The sequence below is a fragment of the Melanotaenia boesemani genome, chromosome 9, assembly GCF_017639745.1.
Source record: "Melanotaenia boesemani isolate fMelBoe1 chromosome 9, fMelBoe1.pri, whole genome shotgun sequence".
Lineage (NCBI taxonomy): Eukaryota > Metazoa > Chordata > Actinopteri > Atheriniformes > Melanotaeniidae > Melanotaenia > Melanotaenia boesemani.
In genome coordinates this window covers 11,828,385-11,852,505 of record NC_055690.1, presented here as the reverse complement: position 1 = coordinate 11,852,505, position 24,121 = coordinate 11,828,385, and the positions used below count along the sequence as shown (strand labels likewise).

The following is a 24,121-nucleotide window of genomic DNA, read 5'->3' as shown; positions in this document are numbered from 1 at the left end:
GCAGGAAATAATCTGATTCTCAAAGTGGATCATTTCAGTTAATTTATTTTTTAATTTAATAGGGTAGCTCTACATTAGCATCACAACGCCAAATAGGTTGCAATTATTTTAGAATGATAAGGTAAATATGCTCATTACCTGCAGGTGTGCAACAACAGATCTTTACATCGCTGTACAAACAGCTGAGAGATGCAATGTGACTAAAACATTGTACGTTGCAGACACATTCACTCTACAATGAGCCCAACAAGTTGATGCAGGGTCCTACATCAAACAAAATGCAGTGCAAAGATGCTGTTAATGTGCAAGCTGAAGCACAGAGTTGGAACTGTTTTAATGGGGAGCCACAACAACGTCTGCTGGAGATGAAACAGTCCAGTGGCACTGTGTTTGTGTGTGTGCAATTCCCTTGGCATTTGAACACGCTTTGGGTGAAAATCAGGTCTCGTTTTACCCATGTTGCTGCATACTTTTCAAATGTATCATGAGTGTTGGAGCTCTAAAAGACATGGAATACTTCAGCTGCGACAATGTGCTCATTTACCTTCAAGCTAATCATCAGTCAAATAAATGTTTACAAGAGACAGAACAAAAAGTTTTGGACAGTCAAATGACATCTGTTGCATCCAGACTGGCAAAAGACATAGTTCTGGGTTGCTCTTCCATTCATCACTGCACACCTGCAAGAGGCAGCTTTCAGCATGTCAACAATGAATTAACAAAGACAAGATCTGAGAAACATCATACCTGACATGTCTTTGTAGGGTGAAAGAATATAAGCTTAAGGTGATGTAAAAAGGAGGGCTTCTGCCGCTCCTTCATTCCCACAGCAATCAGACTCTTCAATGAGCACAAATAACCTGTAAATTATTCATCTGCACAATTACCAGATCATGGACCTGCTTATATCTGTTTGTACAGCTTGTACAGATATTGTATATAATTCCTTTAGAGCTTTTGTTTCATTCCTTGAGTTGCACTGTGTTGTGTTTCTATTGTTCTTTTTTTATATATCGATATAATTTACCATTCTTCTGGAGCTGCTAAAGCACTTTTCCCCACTGTGGGACAAATCTTATCTTATCTTATCTTATCTTATCTTATCTTATCTTATCTTATCTTATCTTATCTAGAGCAGTCGTTATCGGCTATTATTCTTTTTTTAATTGTTATCTTGAGATAACAAGTTAATTTTCTCTTTTCTCAAGATAATGAGGTCTGTTTTCTTGTGATAATGGGATAATTTATTCTGTTATCTGGAGAAAAGTAAGTTTTTTTATTTTCATAATGAGATGACTTAGGTGTGCTCAAAAGTAAATGTGACACCTGATTTCAATGATCAAAATAGACTGCATGATATTGTTGCAGTTTCAGCCTTTGTCTGACCTGATAGAAGTAAAATTGGATGGATTGATAAGTGATGGTTGTTGCTTGATCAGACGTATCCCAGTATTGACTAGCTCTGTTTCCCTGCCAACACTGACAGCCCTATAGAGCTCCTTCAGAGCCAGACTGCTGCATCCAAAGTGTGAAGAAATGCGTACATACTTAATATATCTTATTTTTATATTTTTTTATATTAACAACGAGTAGGTTTCTGGGGGGAAATGTGTGAAGTTTGTGTGTTCTCTCCCGTGTATGCACTGGTTCTTTCCTGGCTTCCTCCCACAGTCCAAAGACATGCATGTTTCCTAATTTGAGTCTCTAAATTCTCGCTGCGAGTCTGATTAATTGTGGTTCTGTGATTGACCAAGAGCAGCTCCAGCCCCTCACAACTCAGCATTTGTATAATCAGTTTTCTTGAGAAAACAAGATAAATTATCCTGTTGTCATGAGAAAACCATGTTAAAAAATACGTGAGCCCGGTCGGTGCCTATAATATTGATGGTAAGGAGAGCATTGCAACTTCGTTCTAGATACAAATCGGGGTTTCGAGCAAAATAGAATGGGAATCACCTATTTATATAAAGGAAATTTGTCTTTCATACAAAGAATTACATAAGCTATCATGATAAGAATTTACCATATGTTATTATGAGCTTTAGATGCTAGGCAGTCTTTGTAAATAAGAATTTGTTTGACTTGCACATGACAAAAGACACAATTGAGGCAAACAACCATGCATGCTCAGTCTTAGGGTCAATTTAGATCCACCAAATAACCTAAGATCCATGTTTCCAGTCTGTGGGAGGAACGCAAAGCATCAAACATGGCAAGATTCCAACCAGGAACCTTCTTGCTTCGAAGTGACAATGCTCACCAACACATTACCACGCAGCCCAAAATCAGGAATTTAGTATGTAAAAACATTTAAGAATGATCTGCAGAAATTCTGTACCTTTTACTCGGTTGTATCCGTCTGTCTCCTCTCCTCCATGTTATCTTGGGTTTGGGTGATGCCCTTGGTTTACATTCTAGAGATGCATCTTTTCCAAGTGTGGCTATGACCCGTATTGGATTGGGGACAAAGACAGGAGCCGATGCTGTGTAGGACAAACACACAACATCTTTACATGGACTACGAAAAAGGCAATATTATAGTCCAAACATTTTCTTTATATAATTATCATGTAGTTTGAAATAAATATTAATACAAATTTGAAATGTAAGTATAAACCCTGCCCAGAATTATAAAATCGCACACTCTTTTAAGCAATGTAGAATCACTGATCTAGCTCTGATACAAACTATGACCCTGTTGAATCTTGATGAAATTAATGGGCTTGAGCTTGATTTATGCTTTGTCAGATCAATGTTGTCGCATAAGTGACCAGAGCCACTGTGAGAATTTCTACCTGCATGCTGGTGTGCCTGTGTCCCTGTGCAATCAGGCAGCTAAAATGCTACTCGGTGGCAGTGTTTTATGCCTCAGTGATGACTTTCTACATTTACATCCAACAATGATTAGTTAATTACTGGATGTAACTGATTCTGTGACAATGTCAAGGTAAATGAGGATCATCTTTGAAAGATTTTTGAGTTTTAAGAAATTCAAATAAACTAAATTAAATGTGGGTATCCTACATTTGAACCAATACATTCTTAATAGAAGTTTATTTTACTTTAATCACTATAGTTCAGAACTGAAGATGTGAAAGCAGTGTGTAGGTACAGAAATAGGAAATTGTTTATTGTGTTAGCATAATGAGCAAGTTGGACAATTAAACACTATTGCATTTTACTTTTTCCCCCCACAATAGCATTAGCTACATATAAGACCATATTTCAAACCAAATCACAGCCGTGGTCCTTGTCACAGCAAGATGTGGTTGCACTTCCAGAAAGGTGGTAGATTGTAGTGAAGCATACTACAGCATCAGGCACACCACAGTGATTTAAGGCAGAAGCTTGTATTAAGCTCTACGGTTATGGTTATTGTTTCTTAATGAATGACTTGTCCAGTTTAAACTTTTAGTCAAACAAAATAACCCTGTATACATTACATACCTCTAAAACAATTTTGTCTTTTATGAAATGTGAACCAGAAAATAACCACACAGGGCACATGCATGCTACATGCACAACAGAAAATCCCAATGCAGATGGGATTCTTGTTCTAATCTGTGTGTTTAATCTGTTTAATTAACCATCCAACAACACAGCTTGGTCTGTTTATATCAGTGGTTTCATATTAGAAAAAAAAAACAAAAACAAAAGAAAACATGTAGTTTTGATAACTGTGTTGCTGAATAAATGCACAGAAATCACTTATTCTACCTTTTCAATTGTGCTATTTAAGTCTCAGGCTGATGTCATTCAAAACACAAGACAAAAAGACTAGAATATCACTTTCAAGTTACTATTATTTCCAGATATCCAATATTGTCAAGATTGCTTTTATTCATACATTTTATCAAATAAACTGTGAAATGTACCAAACTGTGCCTATTCTGTGCTAATTCAGTATGTTAAACCAGTATATAAATACACATTGTGTTTTACAGCCTAATTAGTAACTGAATGTCATGTTAATGATGACACGGTTGAATGATTTCTACAGCCTTTATGTATATTGGTATTAAACTTTATTTAACCAGACTGCTTGCACGGAAAATAAATTCATGACATAAACACTGTCAACAATTATGACTGGCTCAAGAGAAAAAATTAACTAGCAATGGTCTAACTAAGGCTTCCGGCAATTATGTTGATATGGTACTATAGTACCCAACCATGTTACACATCAAGGCCATCTACAGGCTGCAGGGCATTGTCCACTTTGATTATTTAAATCTTGAATGATGGTTTTTTGGTGACATTATCCACAATGACAATTCAATCCCATTTGTAGCTACAGGCTGACCTCTATCCCTGTAATACTTGTGTATTTTGAGCCTGAGTAGCTGTCTGAGTGGCAGAGGTCCCTTTAGACACAAAAAAGGAGGAGAAAACAGAGCAGTTGCTGTGTGTATTTGTTTTGAACAAAGCAGCAGTAGCCCATATTGCCTCACCCACCACTCTCCCTGAAGAACTGGATCTGGGACAAGATCACAGACACGAGGGCAGACGCTGCCCCCATGTAACCCCCAGTGATCGCTCATCTGCAGGCTGTTATTAGTCATGTAATCTTTCCTGATAGTGTTTGCTTCTGGACATCTACACAGAGCACAGGTCATTTGGAAGATGTGCCCAGAAGGTTAAGTTATGAAAACATTCATCAACAGCTTCCAAATATCATCAATGTGACTGTGACTCGAAGGAAAGCAAAAGTACCTCCTTATCAGTTTGGATCCAACTAAACAGAAATCTACAACTTTTAACACTTGTAGACAAACACCTTGAATTTAACAACTAAAAAGTGGTTGGTTTTTGAACCAGTGCTTTAAACAGCAAAACTTTATCCATTTGCAGGAAGATTTTCAAAATCCCAAAGATTCCTCTTCAAAAAGGGCAAGTCATGAAGACCGTAAATCAAGCTGTACCTCAGGGAAACATGGAAAGGGAATGTGTATCACCAGATGTGTCCTGGTATAGAAGATGACAAGGAGAAAATAGTGCATTGGCACAGTGGACATCTACTCAGTAACACTGTTATGTTTTGTTGCCTGAAGACTTAAGACTGAAGAGTGCATTTAAATGTCTATGAATTTCCTTGTAAACTGGCTGGTTATGCTAAATGAAAATACAAATTTTCTTTTTAAAAATTACAATAAAACGCTATGTATGCAGTCTTGACTTGGAAATTACTGATAATTGTAGTTGATTGTTAAATAATAACAGCTAAATTTGACAAAAAAAAAAAAAAAAACTAGTTGAAGAAATGTATAAAGAGAATCATTGTTTGGATAAAGGGGATTGACAGAGAATAGATAAGACCTTAATGGAGTCATGAAATCCATCAAAGAAAGCACTGATGTCTCTCTGCTAGTATTTGGTCCTATTAGTATAAACCTATAGCTCCAAGTGATGGGTTTTCACTCTCATTGGATTAATGCAAAAACGTTCAAGACTCTCCTCAACCCGATGCTTGCAGACCACTTGGTGAATATAACCACGAGAGTCCTCTCTTATTCATGCTGTCCGCTGCCTGGGTTAAATCAGGGACCATTGATTGGCAATCAGCATATCACACAGCTCAGCGTTCCCCACTTGCATTTCAATCTCCCTTACCTATCATCCTGTACCTTATTCGGACATCAGTGGTTGGATTGCAGAATATCAAGAAAAGTGCTGAAAGGAAAAGTGACCTCATAAAATTAAAGTTTAGTCTAAATTAATAAACTAAAAAAGGAACTACCTAAAATCTTGAGCTCAGCATTGGAGTAGATGGCCCCATATTTGTTTTCTGCGACACACTGGTACATTCCTGAGTCAGTCTGCTGCACTTTGTGAATGGTCAGTTCCCCATTCACTATTTCAACTCGACCCTGAGAAGAGAAAACGGTATTGAAGAACATCAAATCTAGACACACTTTTCCTGGCAATGATGAAAAAAAGTCTACATGTAATTTAAGAGGAATTATTTACATGAGTCGTGGAACAGTTACAGAAAGAAAGGGTAGAGTGCATAAAACAGTACCTGAGATGTCAAGGGCAAACCATTACGAAGCCAGCGATAGGTGGGCCGAGGCCTCCCGATGGCCTTGCACTCCCATTGGAGCTTCTCTCCACTATCCATCTGAGTGTCATTAATCATTCTGACCCACTGAGGGAGGGCTGGGGGATGGGAAAAAAGATATAAGAATAAGTAATATATCCTTGAAACACAAATGAGACCTGAGTGGTTATCTGTACTTTGTTAAGAGAAAATGTGTCTGAACAAATGTACCATTTACAATGCAGGATGCTGTAATGAACTTTAGAGCTGCAAAGGAGGGCTGGTTAATTGATTAAACAGAATGCTATTATTCTAAAATCAAGCAGAAAAGCCAACCATTGTACGTTTGGAAAAATTAACTGCTTTTCTTTAACATGTTACTAATTCAAATATGTTTAGACAGGTACAAAACAAACACAATAGATGAGACAGAAAGACTCATTTAAAATGTTTTGTTATGATGCACTTACAGCAAATGTATGCATCGCACAAAAAACAGAACAGAAAAGAATTCTCTGGGACCAAGAGTTGGACAGATGTCAAAAAGAAAGAGGCGTTTTCTCTGTTCAAATTGCTTTGATGCAGATCTCTTTTGTGTTTTTTATGTCACTGAGTAGCTTGCATGATCTAAACTGTAGGGACATAATTGTAACTATAGAAAATGAGCATGCAAAAAGCAGTCCCAGTTGGTTAACCACTGAAGTATTTCTTGCTTGTTTCCAAAGTTATTTGCCTGTTAACTCATGTTTTCTTTTTTTTCCCTTCCACTATAAGGCTGCTCCAGGATCTATGCAAACTAGACAACTGCTTTTCCTGGAGGCCCCTTTATCATCAAGCTTTTACATTTCTTTTTTTTTTTTTCATGCAGCCCACTTGCTTTCCAAAGCTCCATCCACATGTCCTGCTGAATTCAACATGCTCCAGGACATCTCTGTCACAACTCAAGATCTGAACCATATATAGGGTGTATGTTTTTGCTTTTAATCTTGCAGTCTCTTTCCATCTAGTGGCTCTTATGTGTAGTTGTGAATTCTTTTCACTTTTCACACTTTTGCAAGAGTATAAAATTTACAAAAACTAATTATAGGGGTAAGATCATTCCTTTAGTATTCTGTATTCCTTCTGTTACTCTAATCTCTTATAATAGTGATTTTTTTTTCCTATGCTATTTTTACTTTTGAATGAGACATCTGGAAATGTACACAGCCCCAGCAATACACACTGTATGTAGATATTGGAATGAAGCTGTAAAGCATAATACTTTGAAAAAAATACATCAAAATCTTATATTCAACACAATGTAAGTATACATTTTTAAACAATTTAAATGCTTGATAATGTGATATTTAGACGGAAATGTACAAATTAGGACAAAGCAGATAATGTGTATGCCTTTAAAAGCACAGCATTTGGAACGAGGCCTGCAATAACTTATAATAAGCTTTCCACACAGATTTCTGCCACATTTTTGCTTAGCATTCATGTTCTCTCTAAACTATAAAACCTATTAAAATGAATGTATACAGATCAGTGTATAAAAACACACACTTTCCAGATCTTAGCTGCACAGTCTCCTCTGTGTTGTATTTTTTGTCTGGTGTGTGAAGAAAAAGAGGACACCCTCAGTATTGAGCTGTGTCCCTAAGCAACATGCTGAGGACATTTTTTTCCCTATCCCATGCATATGCCACCTTTGGTAAAGTACTTTTTGTGCAGTTTGATTGAATGATTATGGTCAGGGAGGTCCCCCTCACCACGAAAGTTCAAACTACCAGCTGACCTGTGTAAATTACATTTAGTGTGGGAGTGCTACAAATTAGGTCCCCTATTCTCCTTGTGATGTCAACAGAATGGAGCTTGCCAAGAAGTGCAGGGCCTTGAAAATGTGTCCTACCAAGGTTGAGGCAGTCCATTATCTTGGTCCTGTGCACAAGGCACAGACAAAAAGAAATGGGAGACATGCACTAGTTTCAAGTGGTAAAAGCAGTAATTCAGGTTAATTTCTTTGTACCTTTTATTGGTGGAAAGCCAGAAACTGCTTTAAACTGAAGTCTGCCTTAAAACTGATATGCATTAATGTTCCTTAAGAAATGTACTTATTTGTACATTTTTCTCTTAGCATAAAAAAGTCTACAAGTCTAAAAACTTCCACGTTTGGTGTTGTTAAACTATTTTACCACTGTACACCCTACCTGGATTTAAAGAGATAATTTATTTTGTTAATGCAGATAAGCTTTTGGCTGAACTTATGGCATTTCCATCAAGAGATTTTTTTATAATTTATATTATGCCATTATCATTACTATTTTATATAAAATATGTTGTTGAAAAGATCAGTCTCACGGGAGTTTGGGCCCAAAGCCATAAATAAAATAAATAAATAAATACTTCTTTTTTTCTGACAAAAAAAGAAAAAAACAAACAAAAACAAACAAACAAACAAAAGAAAAAACCAAGTGCACCTTTTATATAACTACTCCTGAAAATATACATTTCTTACAACAAAACTCAGCTGACCTCTGAAGCTGCATTAAAAACAAAAAGAAAAACAAACAAATAAACAAAAAAAACCCTGCCTCTGATTATGTGGGCTGGATGAATAATTAGTCCCTGGTCTATTCAGAAACTTTCAAAGGACTGTTAACTAGCTTTGAATTTGGGAACATTACAACTAACTAAGCTCATATTATGAGAGATGCCTAGAAACTGAAAGTAGAGCACTTACATGAACTGCTATTCCTTGCTCTTGGATAATGTATGATGACTACAAAAGCAAAAAGGATCTAAACCAACCAGCAGGGAAAAAGAACATGAGGACCTGAATAGTCAAATGGTCACATTGCATGCATATGACATGTTTACAACAGAAGAAAAATATTTTATTCACAGACAGATAAAGAACAGAAAGGTATGTAAATGTTATTATACTCAGACTCACTGTAGACCTGTAGATGGCCTTTGAAAGCAGTGCCTCCTCTTGAATTCTCAGCTTTGCATTCATAAGTTCCCGAGTCTTCCAGCTGAATATTGGGAATTTCTAGTACTGCCTGAGACTTCCGAAGTCTTGCCTTTTTAGGGATGTTACCATTTATCTTCCTCCATGTGATTGTTGGCACTGGACTGTGAGAAGGACAACAGCGTTGCAATTTAAACTATGCAATACAGTGTAGAAAGAGCATATATCGTTGTACTGGATATGGTTTGAGCTGCAATGATACAATTCAGCATTTTAAAATATCAGATGCATGGTTACCTCACAAGGTGTTAACAATACATGAACATAATTGTATATTTACAACAGTTTTGTGCAAAGACATTTTAAAGTTAATTAAACCTGTTACAATTTTGCAAGTGCATACGTTTAATGAATCATTAACTAACTGATCAATTTTAAGTTTTAGATTATAATAAATTAAATCTAAGAAGACAGAAACTGCCATTAAAATTTGCAGTCCAAACCAGGCTCACAAGTACTGAGACACTGTGAGGAGATTTTCTCAGTTTTGCTTTAATAATTTATTGACCTTTTGACTACTAGTGGTTTATTTACTGCACCAACCAGCACATATATCAGACCCATTACAACCAATATATCAGTGGCACAATAAAAATGTTATCAAAAAGTCAGAGATAACTGCAAAATTACTAATAAAGTAACCCAAATTCATTCTTTTTTTTTATTAAAGAATGTCTGTGTAGATTAGTATGACAAATAACTGTGAGATGAATGACCTATAATGTGCTCAGTATCAGTAAGCTCTTGTATGACAATGAGATTTGACAGGTCTCTGAAAGATGGAAATGTGACACCAAGCAAACCTCCAGTTAAACTATCAATCATTTAGCCAGGAAGGAAATGTTACGTCACTTCGTTTTCTTATCCATTCACAAGGACACTGAATTGCCCTTCGCTGCAATAGATTCAAATTAGGCCTTGCACCATGTTTTACATTAAACCCAATATAACTTTATTTTGGACGTGTTGAATGACATTTTTCAACTAATTAATTAACTACATGTGTTTCTCTTATCGGCATGTGATGCAACATTATTAGTAACTCCCCGCCTGAAGGACAAACTGGTATTTATCTTAAAAGAGCATTAAATAAGTAATAAAAGGGTTTTGTACAAAATGACTACTGCATAACCTCTAATGCCTGAAGTTGAAACTAATTCAACCAATCTCATGAGGGACTAATTTTTCATACTCTGGATTTGTCTATTTATTAGGAAGTATTTCCTAATAAATAGACACATTTTTATTCAAATGTCTTAACTGATTCTGAGGATTGCAAATACTAAGAAGAGACTTACGTCTTTAATCAGAACTCATGAATTTGGCATGGAGTTGTTGCAAAGCACTTTATACGTTTCTAATGGAGAATGTTGGGACCTTTGCTCTGACTAAACTCTCAACAAGCCAGAGAACAGAGGAAATCTATAGAGACCTTAAGGGGGATGGAACATGACAGTGAATCTTTGACAGTTCATAGCAGGATTCTCTTTGGAGGCTAAGTAATGACTGAACATGCTTGCAGGACTGAGGGGAGCAGCCAGAAGGGAATCAGGTCCCTCGTTTGAAAGCGAAAATTCTCCATGTCAGTGTCTTCCAAAGCTGTTGGCATACAATCCTGATCTTTTGGGTCATTCTTTTCATATAGGCATTTTACACCCCAGGTACGTTAACCTGTTAGATATGTGTTGCAGTTTTCAACTGGAGTCTGTGCCTATGGGCAGGCTTTGAAGATTGCATCTTAATTAGCATTTCACACAATTGCTGTGCCCCCATCTGGACTTGTTTCATAATAGAGGTTCAAAATTAAATCTAATACCAAAATATAATGGTGAGTCAGTTTCCTTCAGATCATTAAGATCTAGATAATACTCCACCATTTACCTCATTTGCTAAGCTCTTAGCTTCCTGGTCCCTTAAGGAAATTCTTCACTATTCTGAAAAGAGCAGCTAAATGAAACACCAAGATATGTTTCACCTGCATAAGCGCAGCACAAACAAGTCTTTCAAACACATTAACCACTGCACCATGAGTATAAAATGGGCTGTGTTAAGAGGCACTTTCTAATGCTGCTGATAATGTGGTCTTGTATTGTTCAATGAGGAGAGTAACTGTATGAATTTAAGAGTTTGATTTCTGCTGAGGTCGAAACTAAAAGTATATCCACTACTCTATGGCTATTCAGATAGAAGCACCACGCACCTGCAATATATAATATTTTAAGTGGGAATGAGTGGGTTGAATGTGTAACACATGAAATATATAAGGCTTTTTGAACTACAGTAATGTGAACTTCACACTCCACTGTCCCTAGAAATAAAAACAACATTACATTTTGGTGCTTTTAGAGCAGACATTTTCTGACACGGTGCATTAATGTGATGGAGAAGATATTTTCCTAAACTTAACCAACAGTTTTGGTTTCTGAACCTAATCAAGTAGTTAACCTGCTTAACCCTAAGCATGAAAAACCAAAAACAAGTAAAAAAAAGCAATATAAACCAAAACTAAACAGCAAATGTATCAAAACAAGGAAATGAAAAAATAGATGTTTAAAGGTGATCTCAAATGCATGTCATGTTTATGGTTCCTTTGACCTCTTTCCACTCCTTCAGCCATGTTATGTGATACTGTACATGTATCCATAAAGAAATTCATTGCAGGGATGTTTTCAGTATTTACTGATGACATTTTATGTTGGCACAGCTGGTGCTTTGGGAATACACTCCAACATAGATTCTTGAAATGTCAGCAGATTTTACAGAGCACTATTTGACCTCTTGGTGATATCATAAAAAAGTGAACACAATGCAAAACTTGATCAAGAGAACAGTCTAGTCCTGCTGTCTTTGCTCTTGTATGCAGTCTCTCAAGGTACCATCACCTGATGGTCCAACAAACTCTGTTGCCAATAAGCTTTGGAAGTAACAAACAAAAAGCTCTGCCTCATACTTAGTAGTAGTGCCATCATACATACTGATCAACAGCAGAACAAAACCCATTTTAACTTCATTTTCAGCACTATATAAAGACTGACATGTCTTAATAGGGTACATTGATAAATCATTAATCTCGACGTAAAAGGGGGAGTCAGTGGGATCACTGTCTGACTGAAAGTCATCATGCACAAATTACTGCAGTAAGGGAAGCAAAAGGTAATAAGTGAAGCAGTTTGGCTCCTCAGCTAGTATCCAGAAACTCCTACTTAGCTTCACAAAAATAGAAAGGGATTGAAGGCAATAATGTAGTGTCCATATGTTTAGGAAATTACTTACCATGATATTGACAATTAATTGAGATGAAGGTGAAATCCTGTGTGGCCCTTAGTCATCATCAGATTAGAGAATGTTTGGAGTTAAGATAAGTGTGTGTCATGAATAATTTATGAGAAATAACAGTAAACAGCTGGTATTCTAAAATACTTTGTTGTAGAATCAAAGTAATTTCTTGTAAAGTCAAATCACTTCAACCAATGGAAAAGAGAAGATAAAGAAATTGTTTTCAAATCTGTTTTACACATAGACCCTATCCACATTTTAGCCATCTGAATATCTTTGATAAAGTAAAACAAAATTTACTAAAACATTTTGACTTTGAAAAGGCAGCAAGTTGAAAACCATGAAGCAAGCCTCCCATTAGCAACTGTGGTAAGTGGTTTGGATTTAGTCTCTATGGGGCAAGAGTGTTTTCCCTCCCCGGTAGGCAACTACTATCAATTTCACTTTTTTTCAACCCCATATCCTTGGCTTTCTAAATTCATAACAGACCCTGAGAGCACCCAGGAAACACAGATACATTAAGGCTCTCAATTATAAGAACACATGTGTCCCGAGGGCTGAATTCCCCATTCAGACCCCCATTCCCACCACCACCACCATGCACTAACATGCCATCTAACAGTGCAGCTACAATGCTGCACTTCCCTACACTCACTTAACATACTGCCCGAAGACAAGATATGCCTGGTTCCCATTCAGGTAATGGAATAATGACATTTAAAGAAGAGAGAACACAGGCAGCATAATCTAAAGGATCTCTCTGCTTCAGAGCAATGGTGGGCTGTATTTTACGGTACCTAGTAAGTAATATGACAGTACAGTAATAAACAACAATCTGTTTGTGTAATATGTCTTTGTTTACTTACTTCCCTAGAGCAAAGCACTCCAGCCTGACAGTCACTGCTTTAGCAGCCAGGACAGATGTAGGAAAATGTACTTCAATTTTGGGCTCATATTCACCCATGACACCTGGAAAAGGTTAAGAAAGAGGGATTGAAGACATTAGAACTCAGAAGATTGCTACAGCTACTTACTGGATCTCCCATTCCCCCATCATGCTCTTGTTTCCTTCAACATAAACTGACTATGCCTATTTCCGTTTCCAGCAGTAGCGGTTTAATCAGGATTTATGTGATAAATGCAAACAGAAAAGGAAACTAAATCTCATTTTGCTGAAGATTCCTAATGTTCAAATTTCCCCCAAATACACACAGTATAGTAAATTAAATCATTTACTATAAAAGTGTGGAAAAAGCACATTATGCACACCATCTGGCATATTTAAACTCTCCATCTTCATTTTATATTATTTACAAGAAAATGCAAATAGCAAATTACAATATAAATAGATTTAACACAGTAAATTAAATTTCAATAAAAGTATTCCACTTTTTTTGTAGCTGGAAAATGCAAAAATGTAAGCTGAACACTGTACAGACAAGAAACTGGCATCCATACACAATGACAAACTGTAAAAGAAATGGCAGAAAAGCTCAAAAGCAGTCAAAAGAGATAGAATGATGCAGTAATAAATATTCTCCAGTGACAACCGGGAGTAGGACTCTGTTGTTTTTATGAATTAATAATCCACTTGACAATTCACAAACACACTGTTAAAGACACAAGCCATAGAGCCTATCAGTCTTGTTAAGTACCACAATGCTTAACACCTTCACTGTAAGTCATAGCCAGAGGACATGCTTTCTTTGTTTATTCATCAGTTTGTTAAGCCAACCATTTATTTTCATTTGCCAGGATGATATGTCAGATGGCATTGAGCAAATTTAGACTCTCAAATGCAAACACCATCATCTAGGATCTAATTACCATTATCCATCTTACTAAATAGGAGGTTACGTGAATATTACATGAGAATTTCACGTTTTTGCAAAATATTGCATGTGAACACCATCACTGCTTACCCTTCTTGCTGCATGAATATGTGTCAAAACACATCATGACACATAGTTGGCAGTTCTACTCCATATGCATGATAACGTAACATGATCAAAAAGACAAATGACCGGCATGACATTTCAGAAACCATAATTACACTTTTTACGTGTACCTGACACTTTTTATGTTATAAAATAAATGCAGTTGAGGAGTGGAGTTATTGAATTGCAGCCCACTATATATGGAAAGAGAGTTTTATGATATTTGTTCCAAAGAACTTTTCAATTTCAATCTCATTCTCAACATTTATGGCTCCAAAGCAGCCCTTCACATATAATGAATTTGCAATATGTCATTGCCTCTTGCTATAGTATATTCAATATGATATTCAGTCTCAGTGCCTGGACTTGATAGAACTGTAAGAAATGTGGCCAACAGTCAGTATGTCCAAATATTACCACCCCTAAATTGCAGCAAAGCTATTTATTTTATGTTTCAATTTTATTTATTAATCATATGAAAATTATATTTGTCTGTTGTGCTTTGTTCTTCTTCTGACCAAATTGTAAGCCTGAGATAGTAAAAACAACAAAAAAAAAAACAAAACAAAACAAACAAACAAAAAAAAAAAAAAAACAAGTAAAAACACAGGAATACAGACAAATAATTTAGCTGTTTTTTTTTTTTTTTTTTAAATTCATCCAGCTAAATTCTGAACAGTCCTACTGGCTATCCTTTGTGTGACCATTGTCTCATACCTCACGAGGTTCCATCTAAACTACATCAACAGTGTGTGACGGTTTACATTGGGAAAATTAATAATATCACAGAAAATGATCTAATGAACCATGAGTTATCTGGTAATGTGACTTTAATTGATTTTGCTTTCATTGATCTGGTCTAATCTTATAATTAGATGTTGGAGGCAGGGAAAATTACACTTCTAAAACGGCTACATTATCTGTATTATACATTCTGTTATAAATTTGTTTATAGATTGTAAGATGATGCTTTCCTGCTCTTTAAATGTGTCGAGAAGCAATACTTATTAAAAAAAAAAAAAAAAAAAAAAGTATGGTGATTAAAGTAAGAGGTTAAATGTGAATTAAATAGCCAGGAGAGTGCATTTTTTTTTAACTCTGTGCATTTAAACATTGCCTTTAAGAATAATAAACAGATAAAAGAACTGTACAAATGGTACGTGCTCACAAAATATTATGGGTGGTATTACTGAATGAACTTTCAATATTATCTATCTACTCAGTATAACTGAAAATATTAGAGAATTTTACTCTGGCACTAATGACTGTTTATTGTTAAATTGTTGATTAATTTTTCAATCTTTAGTCGGCTTGATTATTTTATCAGTGTTTTTACACGTCTACCTAAAAAATCAGTAAAGTGGACCACATCAGTCCAGCTCTGAGGTCTTTACACTGGCTGCCTGTCCATCAGAGGATAGACTTCAAAGTTCTGCTGCTGGTCTAAAAAGCTCTGAATAGCTTATGACCAAAATACATCAGTGACTTCTTGACCCAGCATGAATCTACTAGAACCCTCAGGTCATCTGGATCCAGTTTCTTATCAGATCCTAGAGTGAGAACTAGACATGGAGAAGCTGCATTCAGCTTCTATGCTGCACATGTCTGGAACAAACTCCCAGAAAGCCTCAGATCAGCTGAAACACTCACCTGTTCTGTGCTGCATTTCAATAATTTTTATTTAAAAGTTCAAATTTTTTTTTTTTTTTACTTGATCATGCTTTAATACTGTTTTTATTCAGTGTTCTTTCATTTTCCTTTTTATTTTGTTTTTAATGCTAAATTATGATTTTATTTTCTGTAAAGCACTTTGAATCACCCTGTCGATGAATTGTGCTATACAAAAAAACTTGCCTTGCTAATCTCCACTTTATGTCAAAACAAACAAAACGAAACATTTAAAATATTTTTTCACACACACGCATTCACACACACACACACACACACACACACACACACACACACACACACACACACACACACACACACACACACACACACACAGACACACACACACACAGCAACTTAATAATTCAGAAACAATGCAGGTTGTTACGGCCCGCAGGCCCTTCAGCCTGTGGACTAATTGAATGATTGCCAGATTGCCTGGCTATGGAGATCTCCTCAGGACTCCTCCTCTCCGGCATGCTGATTGGCTACCACCTACTCCAGTTCCGGGATCCCCCCGTCCAATCAGAGAGCTGGAGCTGCCTCAAAAGAGACGATCACCAGTCATTCGGGGCAGCTGTGGACAGTGGATGCAGACTGCCTGTTTGGGAGATTTCGAGTGTGTGTGTGTTCTGATATCCAGTGTGGACTTGCGATTTGGATTTAGTGTAAAAGATAAACTTGTGAACTTGTTTGTTAAGACCTTGCAATCCCTGTCTGAGGTGATCTGCTTTTGTGTTTCCGCCAGTGTGGGTGTTGACCAGTTATTTTGGGACTCCTTTAGTTATCTTATCTGCTTTGTTGGTTAATTATGGTTTATGTTTACGTGAGCTTTTTGTTGTAACTTGTTGAAGTTTATGTTTTGGGACAATCGAAGTCTGGAACCCTATTTTGAACCCGTTTATGTGTGATTATATGTAAATAAATTGTACTACTTGATTTACTTCCGTGGTTCCGCTCTTGTGTTTGACCCCTTCATACCCGTAGACAAAAGGGGTCGAACACAAGGTATTAAAAGACAGATCACATAGACGAGAGCCACATATCAGTATATCACCATCAACAAATTATGAGCATACATCAAGTGATTATATTGTTATTATAATCATGGTAAATTAAAGAGAAGAGAAAACATCTCTGAGGCTTGCCTTCTTTTAAACAAAATCATAAGTGTTAGAAATGGACAAAACATAGGTGCTAGATGGAAAAAAGAAAACACGGTTGTGTATAATATCAGTTTCACTTGCATTCATTTGTGCAAATTTAAGTTTCCTGTCTCTTTTTTTAAATGCCGTTAAGACACTGGGAAGCTCTATAAAACCATCACTACCACTGGTAAAAATTTTTTAGTTGATTCTATTTACAATGAAGCAAACATCAGCAAACTATGTAGAACAGCAGTGCACTAGTCTGGAGTTCAGTGTTTGGCCTGAACTCCAGACAGGATTGCAATTTGATGATCAATGGCCTCCAGCTGGGTATAATGGAGCGCTGATGCTTGTTTTGATTAAGAGAGTGAGGGTTGTAACTGACAGTGGCGAGTCAAACAGATCCAGCCTGAACTGTGTGCTGTGTAATAATTGCCCACTTCCACTGAGGCACAGATTGCAGTGTCTAATTGGTCAGACTCCAATGACTGAAGGTCTACTGCTGAGGTGCAGCAGTGTAATTTTCAGATTTTACACCCAAATTCCCATCATAGACAGCTGCTGACCATCACAAGGTTTGGAAAGTGTGGAGATTTGATTTGGCTGTGTTGTGTTGTGACAAAGTCCTTTTAAACACATATGAAAAAAAACAAACAAAAAAAAAAAAAAACAAACAGAAAAAAACTACATCTCATGGTTGTGGAAACTTTTATCTTTTTGACCATTTTGACCAAGTAAACATGATTTCCAGTTTAAAACCTTTATAATGCAAAATGGAAAAAACTACAATTAGGGAAAATTAAGGCTGATTTGAATTAATCTGTTTGGAAAAAATGATTGACTGTAATGATTGTGGTAAATCTGTGTCATGAGTTGCTGCGCTGGAAAAAAAATCAATATTTGATTCCATTTGAAAAAAACAAACGAAAAAAACAAACAAACAAAAAAAAAAAACCTTTAAAACTGGTGTTAACACACGTACCACAAAGCAGGTGAGTAGTTTGAATCCTCTGTAGTCATTTTAGCGGGAGGAATAAAGTTGTTTAATTCACTATCTTAGTATAATATACCACAAAATCCAAAGTACATGTTCTGAATCCAAGCTGGAGTCAGTGATCTGATATGTCTTATATATTTATATATAAATTTCCTTTGCAAGACAATCAGATCTGGCTTTGTATTCATTAAACAGAGATTAGTTGTTCCAACAATAGTGATTAAACAAATGGGTCATATTGTGTTTTAAAAAATATTACAGGACTGCCAACAATGGAGAGGATTTTGCTGAACATCATAATTTCTGCAGCCTGGGCATTTCTGTATTGTTGATATCAGGTTTCTTTTTGCACAATAGTATTTTCCCCTTTCTTTCTTTGTCACAGTTTTTAATAATTTCGTTGCATAGCCTGAATATCACTTACTAGAATAACAAAAAATCCATGTTTCTATTGTTAATTTTAATAAATCCGCTTATCTATGTATCTTAGAGTCCTTAAGTCTGAGTATATTATATTACACTAAAAATTAGGAGTTTTTTTCTTTTTTCCTAAACTTGCTATATGACATTACAAGTGCACATCAGTGCCAGTTCTGAAACAATATATTATGCAGCCTGAATTGCATTATATTTTACAACAGTGCCTATAAATGTAGTACTAAACACAACATAAAATAAATTTGCTTTTAGATAATTTCTAAAAACAAAAAGATATCAAGATATAATTTGTCACTTAAGAAAAAACAAAAAAAACAAAAACAAAAAAAAAAACATGAGCCCACCTTGGCCTCAGAAGCTTGTTTGGCTCTTTTGTCTTTTAAGCCTCAGGAATAATTGTCCACTAGTCTCTACAGCAAGCTAACAACAGCTTGCTGTAGTTTTGGATCACTCTTCCATGCAATATTCCTTCAGCTGCAAAATGCTTGAGGGGCTTCTTTTATGTGCTGCCTCCTTCTTATTCTGACAAGATTTCTATAGAATTTAAATCTGCTTGGCCTTAGTCATTCCACATCCACCAAATTTTGTTTTTTGAGTCATTCCTTAATGGACCTAGTAGTTTTCTCAGCATTATAATTCCATTGAAACATTCAGTTCAGGGTTAAACTTAAACTTCTAGATTATAATAGATTTCTCTTTGACGGTATCCAGAACTCAGAGTTGCATAAGTGACAGCCCGATATTCACTTTCAGAGGCAGTGAAGCAACTCAAACCATAGAATTTCCACCATCGTGCTTTGCAGTTGGTAATGGGATTCTTGTCCTGAATATTTGGATTTGGTCTGCACTAAACATTTCCACTCTGTCCGTCCACGGTGCATTGTTTTAACAGGCCTGATCTGGTCTTTGTCTAAGCTTTCATTGGCAAACTGTAGCTTTACTCTGATGTTCTTTCGTGGTAGCGATATTTTTTTCTTGGCACGTCTCAAATGTAGGTGCAGTGCGTGCAGTGTCGCTGACTGTAGAGGCACGGACTTTGACACCAACGTCTTTTTACATTAAAGCGTTTGCTCTTGGGCTGAATTTGAAGGGGCAGCAAGTCCTGAATAAATTGGCAGTATTCTGGAATTTAATCATTTGTAAGTGGTTTTCTTTCAGTGAATATTTATTTTTCAATCTGAAATTATTGACAGATCTTTTAAATACTCTTTCCTGATTTATAAGCATCCACAACTACTGTTTCTGAAATTCTGAAAAAAACATTTTAGATATTTGTAAAAACAGACAATTCATAGATCTCAATAGCAAAGAGAGCACAGTTATAGATGTCAGACTTTAAATGAGAACAGTGGCATCTGCCACTCCCAAAGGAGTTTCTAATCATTTGTGCTTAATTTGAATCCCATTATTCTCATTTCATGGATTTGAGGGTGTAATAAATGCAGGGGCATAGCTTCTTTTAATTATGATTGATCCATCTTTTATCTATTTGGATAATGTAAATGACTTTTATGTATTATGTTTCATTAAAAATCACAGTTTCAAATGGCATTAAATATTTGCTATTCCAAATAAATCAATAATAAAAAACTATATGGGTTATGGTTATATTTCCACAGTTGCATCCCATCAGTGCTGCAAAATTGAATTCTTAATTCTTAGTTGGAAAAATAACCACAAGGTCCCTTTCTGCACATTACAGTGCTGATAGCAGACTGACCACATGCCCTACTGACTGCATTTTGCATCTCATTTACCGAGAGACACAAAACAATTTAGCATGGTTATGTGCTAAGTATTATGTATGTCTCAGAGGGCAACTTCATACGGCGTTATGCAATTATGGAGCAACAATCCTGCTGGAAGGGATGTAATCCTTAAGAGTTGTGTTGCAACATTTAAAAACAGGGAAATAAAAGAAAAAATGAGAAAGCTTGACAATGACCAACATTTGTATGATGGACATTTTTTTTTTGTGAAGTTTGACAGAAAAGCCTGTAGGTGAAATCCACACCTGAATCCAACAAACAGCTCTGCACCATCTAACTCCTGAGAGACAAGTATAAAAGAACAGACTCCCATCCACAGCAAGGGCCATTGATTCAGTTAATTTTATGCAGGAAAATGATTTCCCTGATGGCCGGTTTCACTAAACACATTGTGAGCAAAGAAGCCTCCCCACACAAACGTTAAACGCATTGCACACCATCTATTTACAGTGTGTACGGTATTCAAAATGTCTTCTGCCAACATAAGGCTCAGTGGAAAGAAGGAGTCTGTCCCATTTTTATTAACCAATCTGATCTGAAAAATTCTCTCCAAATACATTATCATAAAATAAAGTGCAACAATGTAATATAAAATCTACTCTTAGATTTTCATCTGTGTTAAACAAGTTCATTGGGGGAAGCCAGCTCTGCAATAGATAAAAAAAAACCCATGTAGACTGATGAGACGAGCAAAGAGAGGACTGCAGTTTTCTGTTTATGATTTAACTGATGAAAACCTCACCGTCAGTTTTCAATGTTAAAGGAGTTGGTGGACTCAGAACTCTTGCATTCGTCACTGTGTTCTTCACCAGACAGATGTAGCTTCCAACGTCTGAGGGCTGCACCTTGGAAATATACAGGTTTCCTGTATCCTGCGAGATGAAGCGCCGACTGTCCTCAGCAACAAATGAGGGGAACTCATTAAACACCCAGCTGTAAATAATATCTGGAAAAATGAGGGAAAAAGGGGTGAATGTATATTTAATACCCATTTCCATGCTGACCTGCTTTTTACATTTGTAAATGTTACCTAACTTGGATGAAAATCATGTACAGTATTTTCAGTTTTTCTGCTGATCCTTGGAGATATAGAGAAAACATAAAAAAAAAAAAAAAAAAACATACAAGCAAACAAAAAGAAAAGAATACTTTTGCACTTTTACATCCTGTCACTACCTTTCAACTATCAATAGCAGTCTTACTGGTCAAGTTTTGTGAACCACTAATAGGCAGTTGTTGATTCACTTTCTGGCAAAGGATGGTAAATAATTACTGAAACATCGAAAAGGTTCTTTTGTTCTTATCTGACATGTGGACTATTTCTTTGCTCTGAAATTTTACAGCAAATGTGCAGCAACAAAAGATCTTGCTTGTCATTACAAAGTCTAGTAAATTCATATTGAGGTCCCCTCTGATAAAAAAAAACAAAAAACAAAAACAAAAAAAACAAAATAAACAAAAAACTGAAAAGAGGTTATTTTAATTAACCGGTGATAGCATCAGGAGGTAAACTAGCATACAGATAAATTGATTCCAGAAAGCTTGTTTGTGTATGGATGTGGGCGCGCATGTGTTTAGGGTTATTAAACGGCAGATGCAGCTTTCTGGTGTATAACAAGACCAACAGAAACATGCACAGAAAGGGATTATTTGACTTCCTATCTAATAACCTTTGAATAATTATGAAGGTATTTGGGTAGATAGAATCCTTTATATTTTATTCATGAATAAAAGTTTGTAGGAGCCTTGCATATATCTTGATTCCTCCAAGAATAAATATGGTTTTGTGTTTTGCATACTTCACAAACCATGGTCAGATACAAACTGAACATGAGTAGATCTAAGAAATTTGATCACTTTAAAAATAGTAGGAGTGTCTTTAATATTAAGCTGTTTGCCTTGAGACTGCTGAGCATGTGTCTACAGAGCCACATCCATCATTGTATTAAAAGCAGGATGCTGTCAACCATAGAGAAATTAATCTGTTTACCATTCCTAACAAAATGTCACAACTCTTTGATCTGCATTCATAATCCCTTACAATAATTATAATAATAAGGAAAAATATCAACAGACATGCTAACCTCTCATCCTCTTGGTAAACAATAAATAAATTAATGGATTTTATAGCCCATATCTGGATTCGGTTCAACATTTAATTTATTATTAAAGTTAGGGAGTGCAATAAAAAGGACATACATAGAAATAAATAAATAAATAAAAAAAAAGAAAGAAAAATAATAAGAAAAATAAGATAAGAAAAATAAAAAGATTGACAGATTTTCATCATTTTGCTCAGTCTACTGAGAAGACTGCCCAAATTTCCCTGAGGACTCTCCATAAAGTATTTCTATTCTATTCTATTCTATTCTAATAACTGCTGCATGTTAACTTAATACTGACAGTATGTCGTTCTTAAAAATGTCACAAAGACATCACAGTTCTAATAGTTGTTGTTCAAAGCTCATTATTTTTCATCTTCATAGAAGTGAAAACTACTTACCAAAATACACATGAAAAATAGAAAGAAAAAAAAACAAACAAACAAAAAAAGGAAAAAAAAAAAAAAAAACGACCAGAGCCATGGAATGGAAAATAATAAACTTTTCACATCTCAGTGACTGCAAATCATTTTCACTCATGAGACCTATCTAATTTAAGTGGTGTTTTAATGTCTTTGAGTCCTCCGACAACCAATTTAACCCACAAACAGTTTAAACTCCAAATGTAATATGAATTTCAACAGTGATTCAGCAAAGCATTCATCAAGGCAGCAAACTCTATGCCTGTGGCATTTAAAAATAGAAAAATTTATTTGATTCTGTACTTGAAATCATTATCCAAGGCCATGTCAGTAATGCTGAGGAGGCAAATTATAATCTCACCAGTGCTGTGTGTTTGAGAATTAACTGTACAGATGAAATTGTAAGTATTAAAACTTAAGCTCAATAGCCATTTACCAGTTCATAAACTGTTCTATCACAGCATCACTCTGCGATAGTGATGGTAACAAAGATATTTTAAGTGAAGGTGATTTATCAACATATAATTTGAATCATATTGATGTTTGCAGTTAAATAAATAAATAAATAAAAGCTAAGATGTTGTACATGTGGTTGTTTCTAGGTTTAATCTTTTTTTTTCTTTAGGTCCTTTAATGCCTATTTGGCTGAATTAATCTCAAAACTGTCTGTGACTTTCTGTAACAGACAGCATGGAATTGAAATCTACTCTTCCTATTCTAAGCTCCCTTTTATCTGTTTAAGTGATTTTATATGTATGATATGTTGATCCAATTAGCCAACATAATGCAACTGATGTAACCTAAAGGTCTTACACTTAGTTATTATGGCTGAAATCTGGGTCAGTTACAGTTTATAGGTGCAGAGCAGCAGCAAAATACAAAAGACAGAAAATCCATATTTCCATCATGCTGCTCTCACTCTACATCACCTCTACATCTCCAGAGCTTGATTTTTATCAAAACACATTTCTAACCATTAAAAAAAAATCATGTACATATGATGCTGTGATTTCTAAATTCTGTGCAGAGAATTGTTCATACCTAGCCAGGACAATTTATGTAACAATTTTATGATTTAAAGTAATAAACATCTGTGCTACAGTTTAATCTGTCAGTCATCACATATTCTAGTTATTTAATCATTGACCTTCATGTAAAATGGCATCCGGAGCATGGCCAGGGTAATAAGGGGCCCTTTGCAATCATTCCTAGGACACCTGTAGAGGGAAATATTCAAGATGTGCTGCTGAAGACGTGCCTTCATTCTATCTTTGTGAAGGAACAGGCTGTGTAACATTTCTTTCCGTTTCT

The 24,121-nt window shown here is 35.7% G+C and overlaps 1 protein-coding gene across 4 annotated transcripts in view; it reads right to left on the bottom strand.

Annotated features, from left to right (window-relative positions):
• The window catches only part of cntn5 (contactin 5), a 108,794-nt gene that overhangs the window by 21,701 nt on the left and 62,972 nt on the right, over positions 1-24,121 (bottom strand). For 2 of the 4 annotated variants that reach the window (XM_041995789.1, XM_041995790.1), the window contains exons 7-13: positions 21,029-21,232; positions 13,196-13,298; positions 8,976-9,157; positions 6,020-6,156; positions 5,738-5,867; positions 5,611-5,670; positions 2,339-2,483 (exon numbers count right to left, since the gene is read on the bottom strand). In XM_041995789.1, coding sequence (XP_041851723.1) covers positions 2,339-2,483; positions 5,611-5,670; positions 5,738-5,867; positions 6,020-6,156; positions 8,976-9,157; positions 13,196-13,298; positions 21,029-21,232 — 961 coding nt within the window. The remainder of the gene's footprint in view (positions 1-2,338; positions 2,484-5,610; positions 5,671-5,737; positions 5,868-6,019; positions 6,157-8,975; positions 9,158-13,195; positions 13,299-21,028; positions 21,233-24,121) is intronic. The other 2 variants (XM_041995791.1, XM_041995792.1) reach the window with 1 other exon arrangement.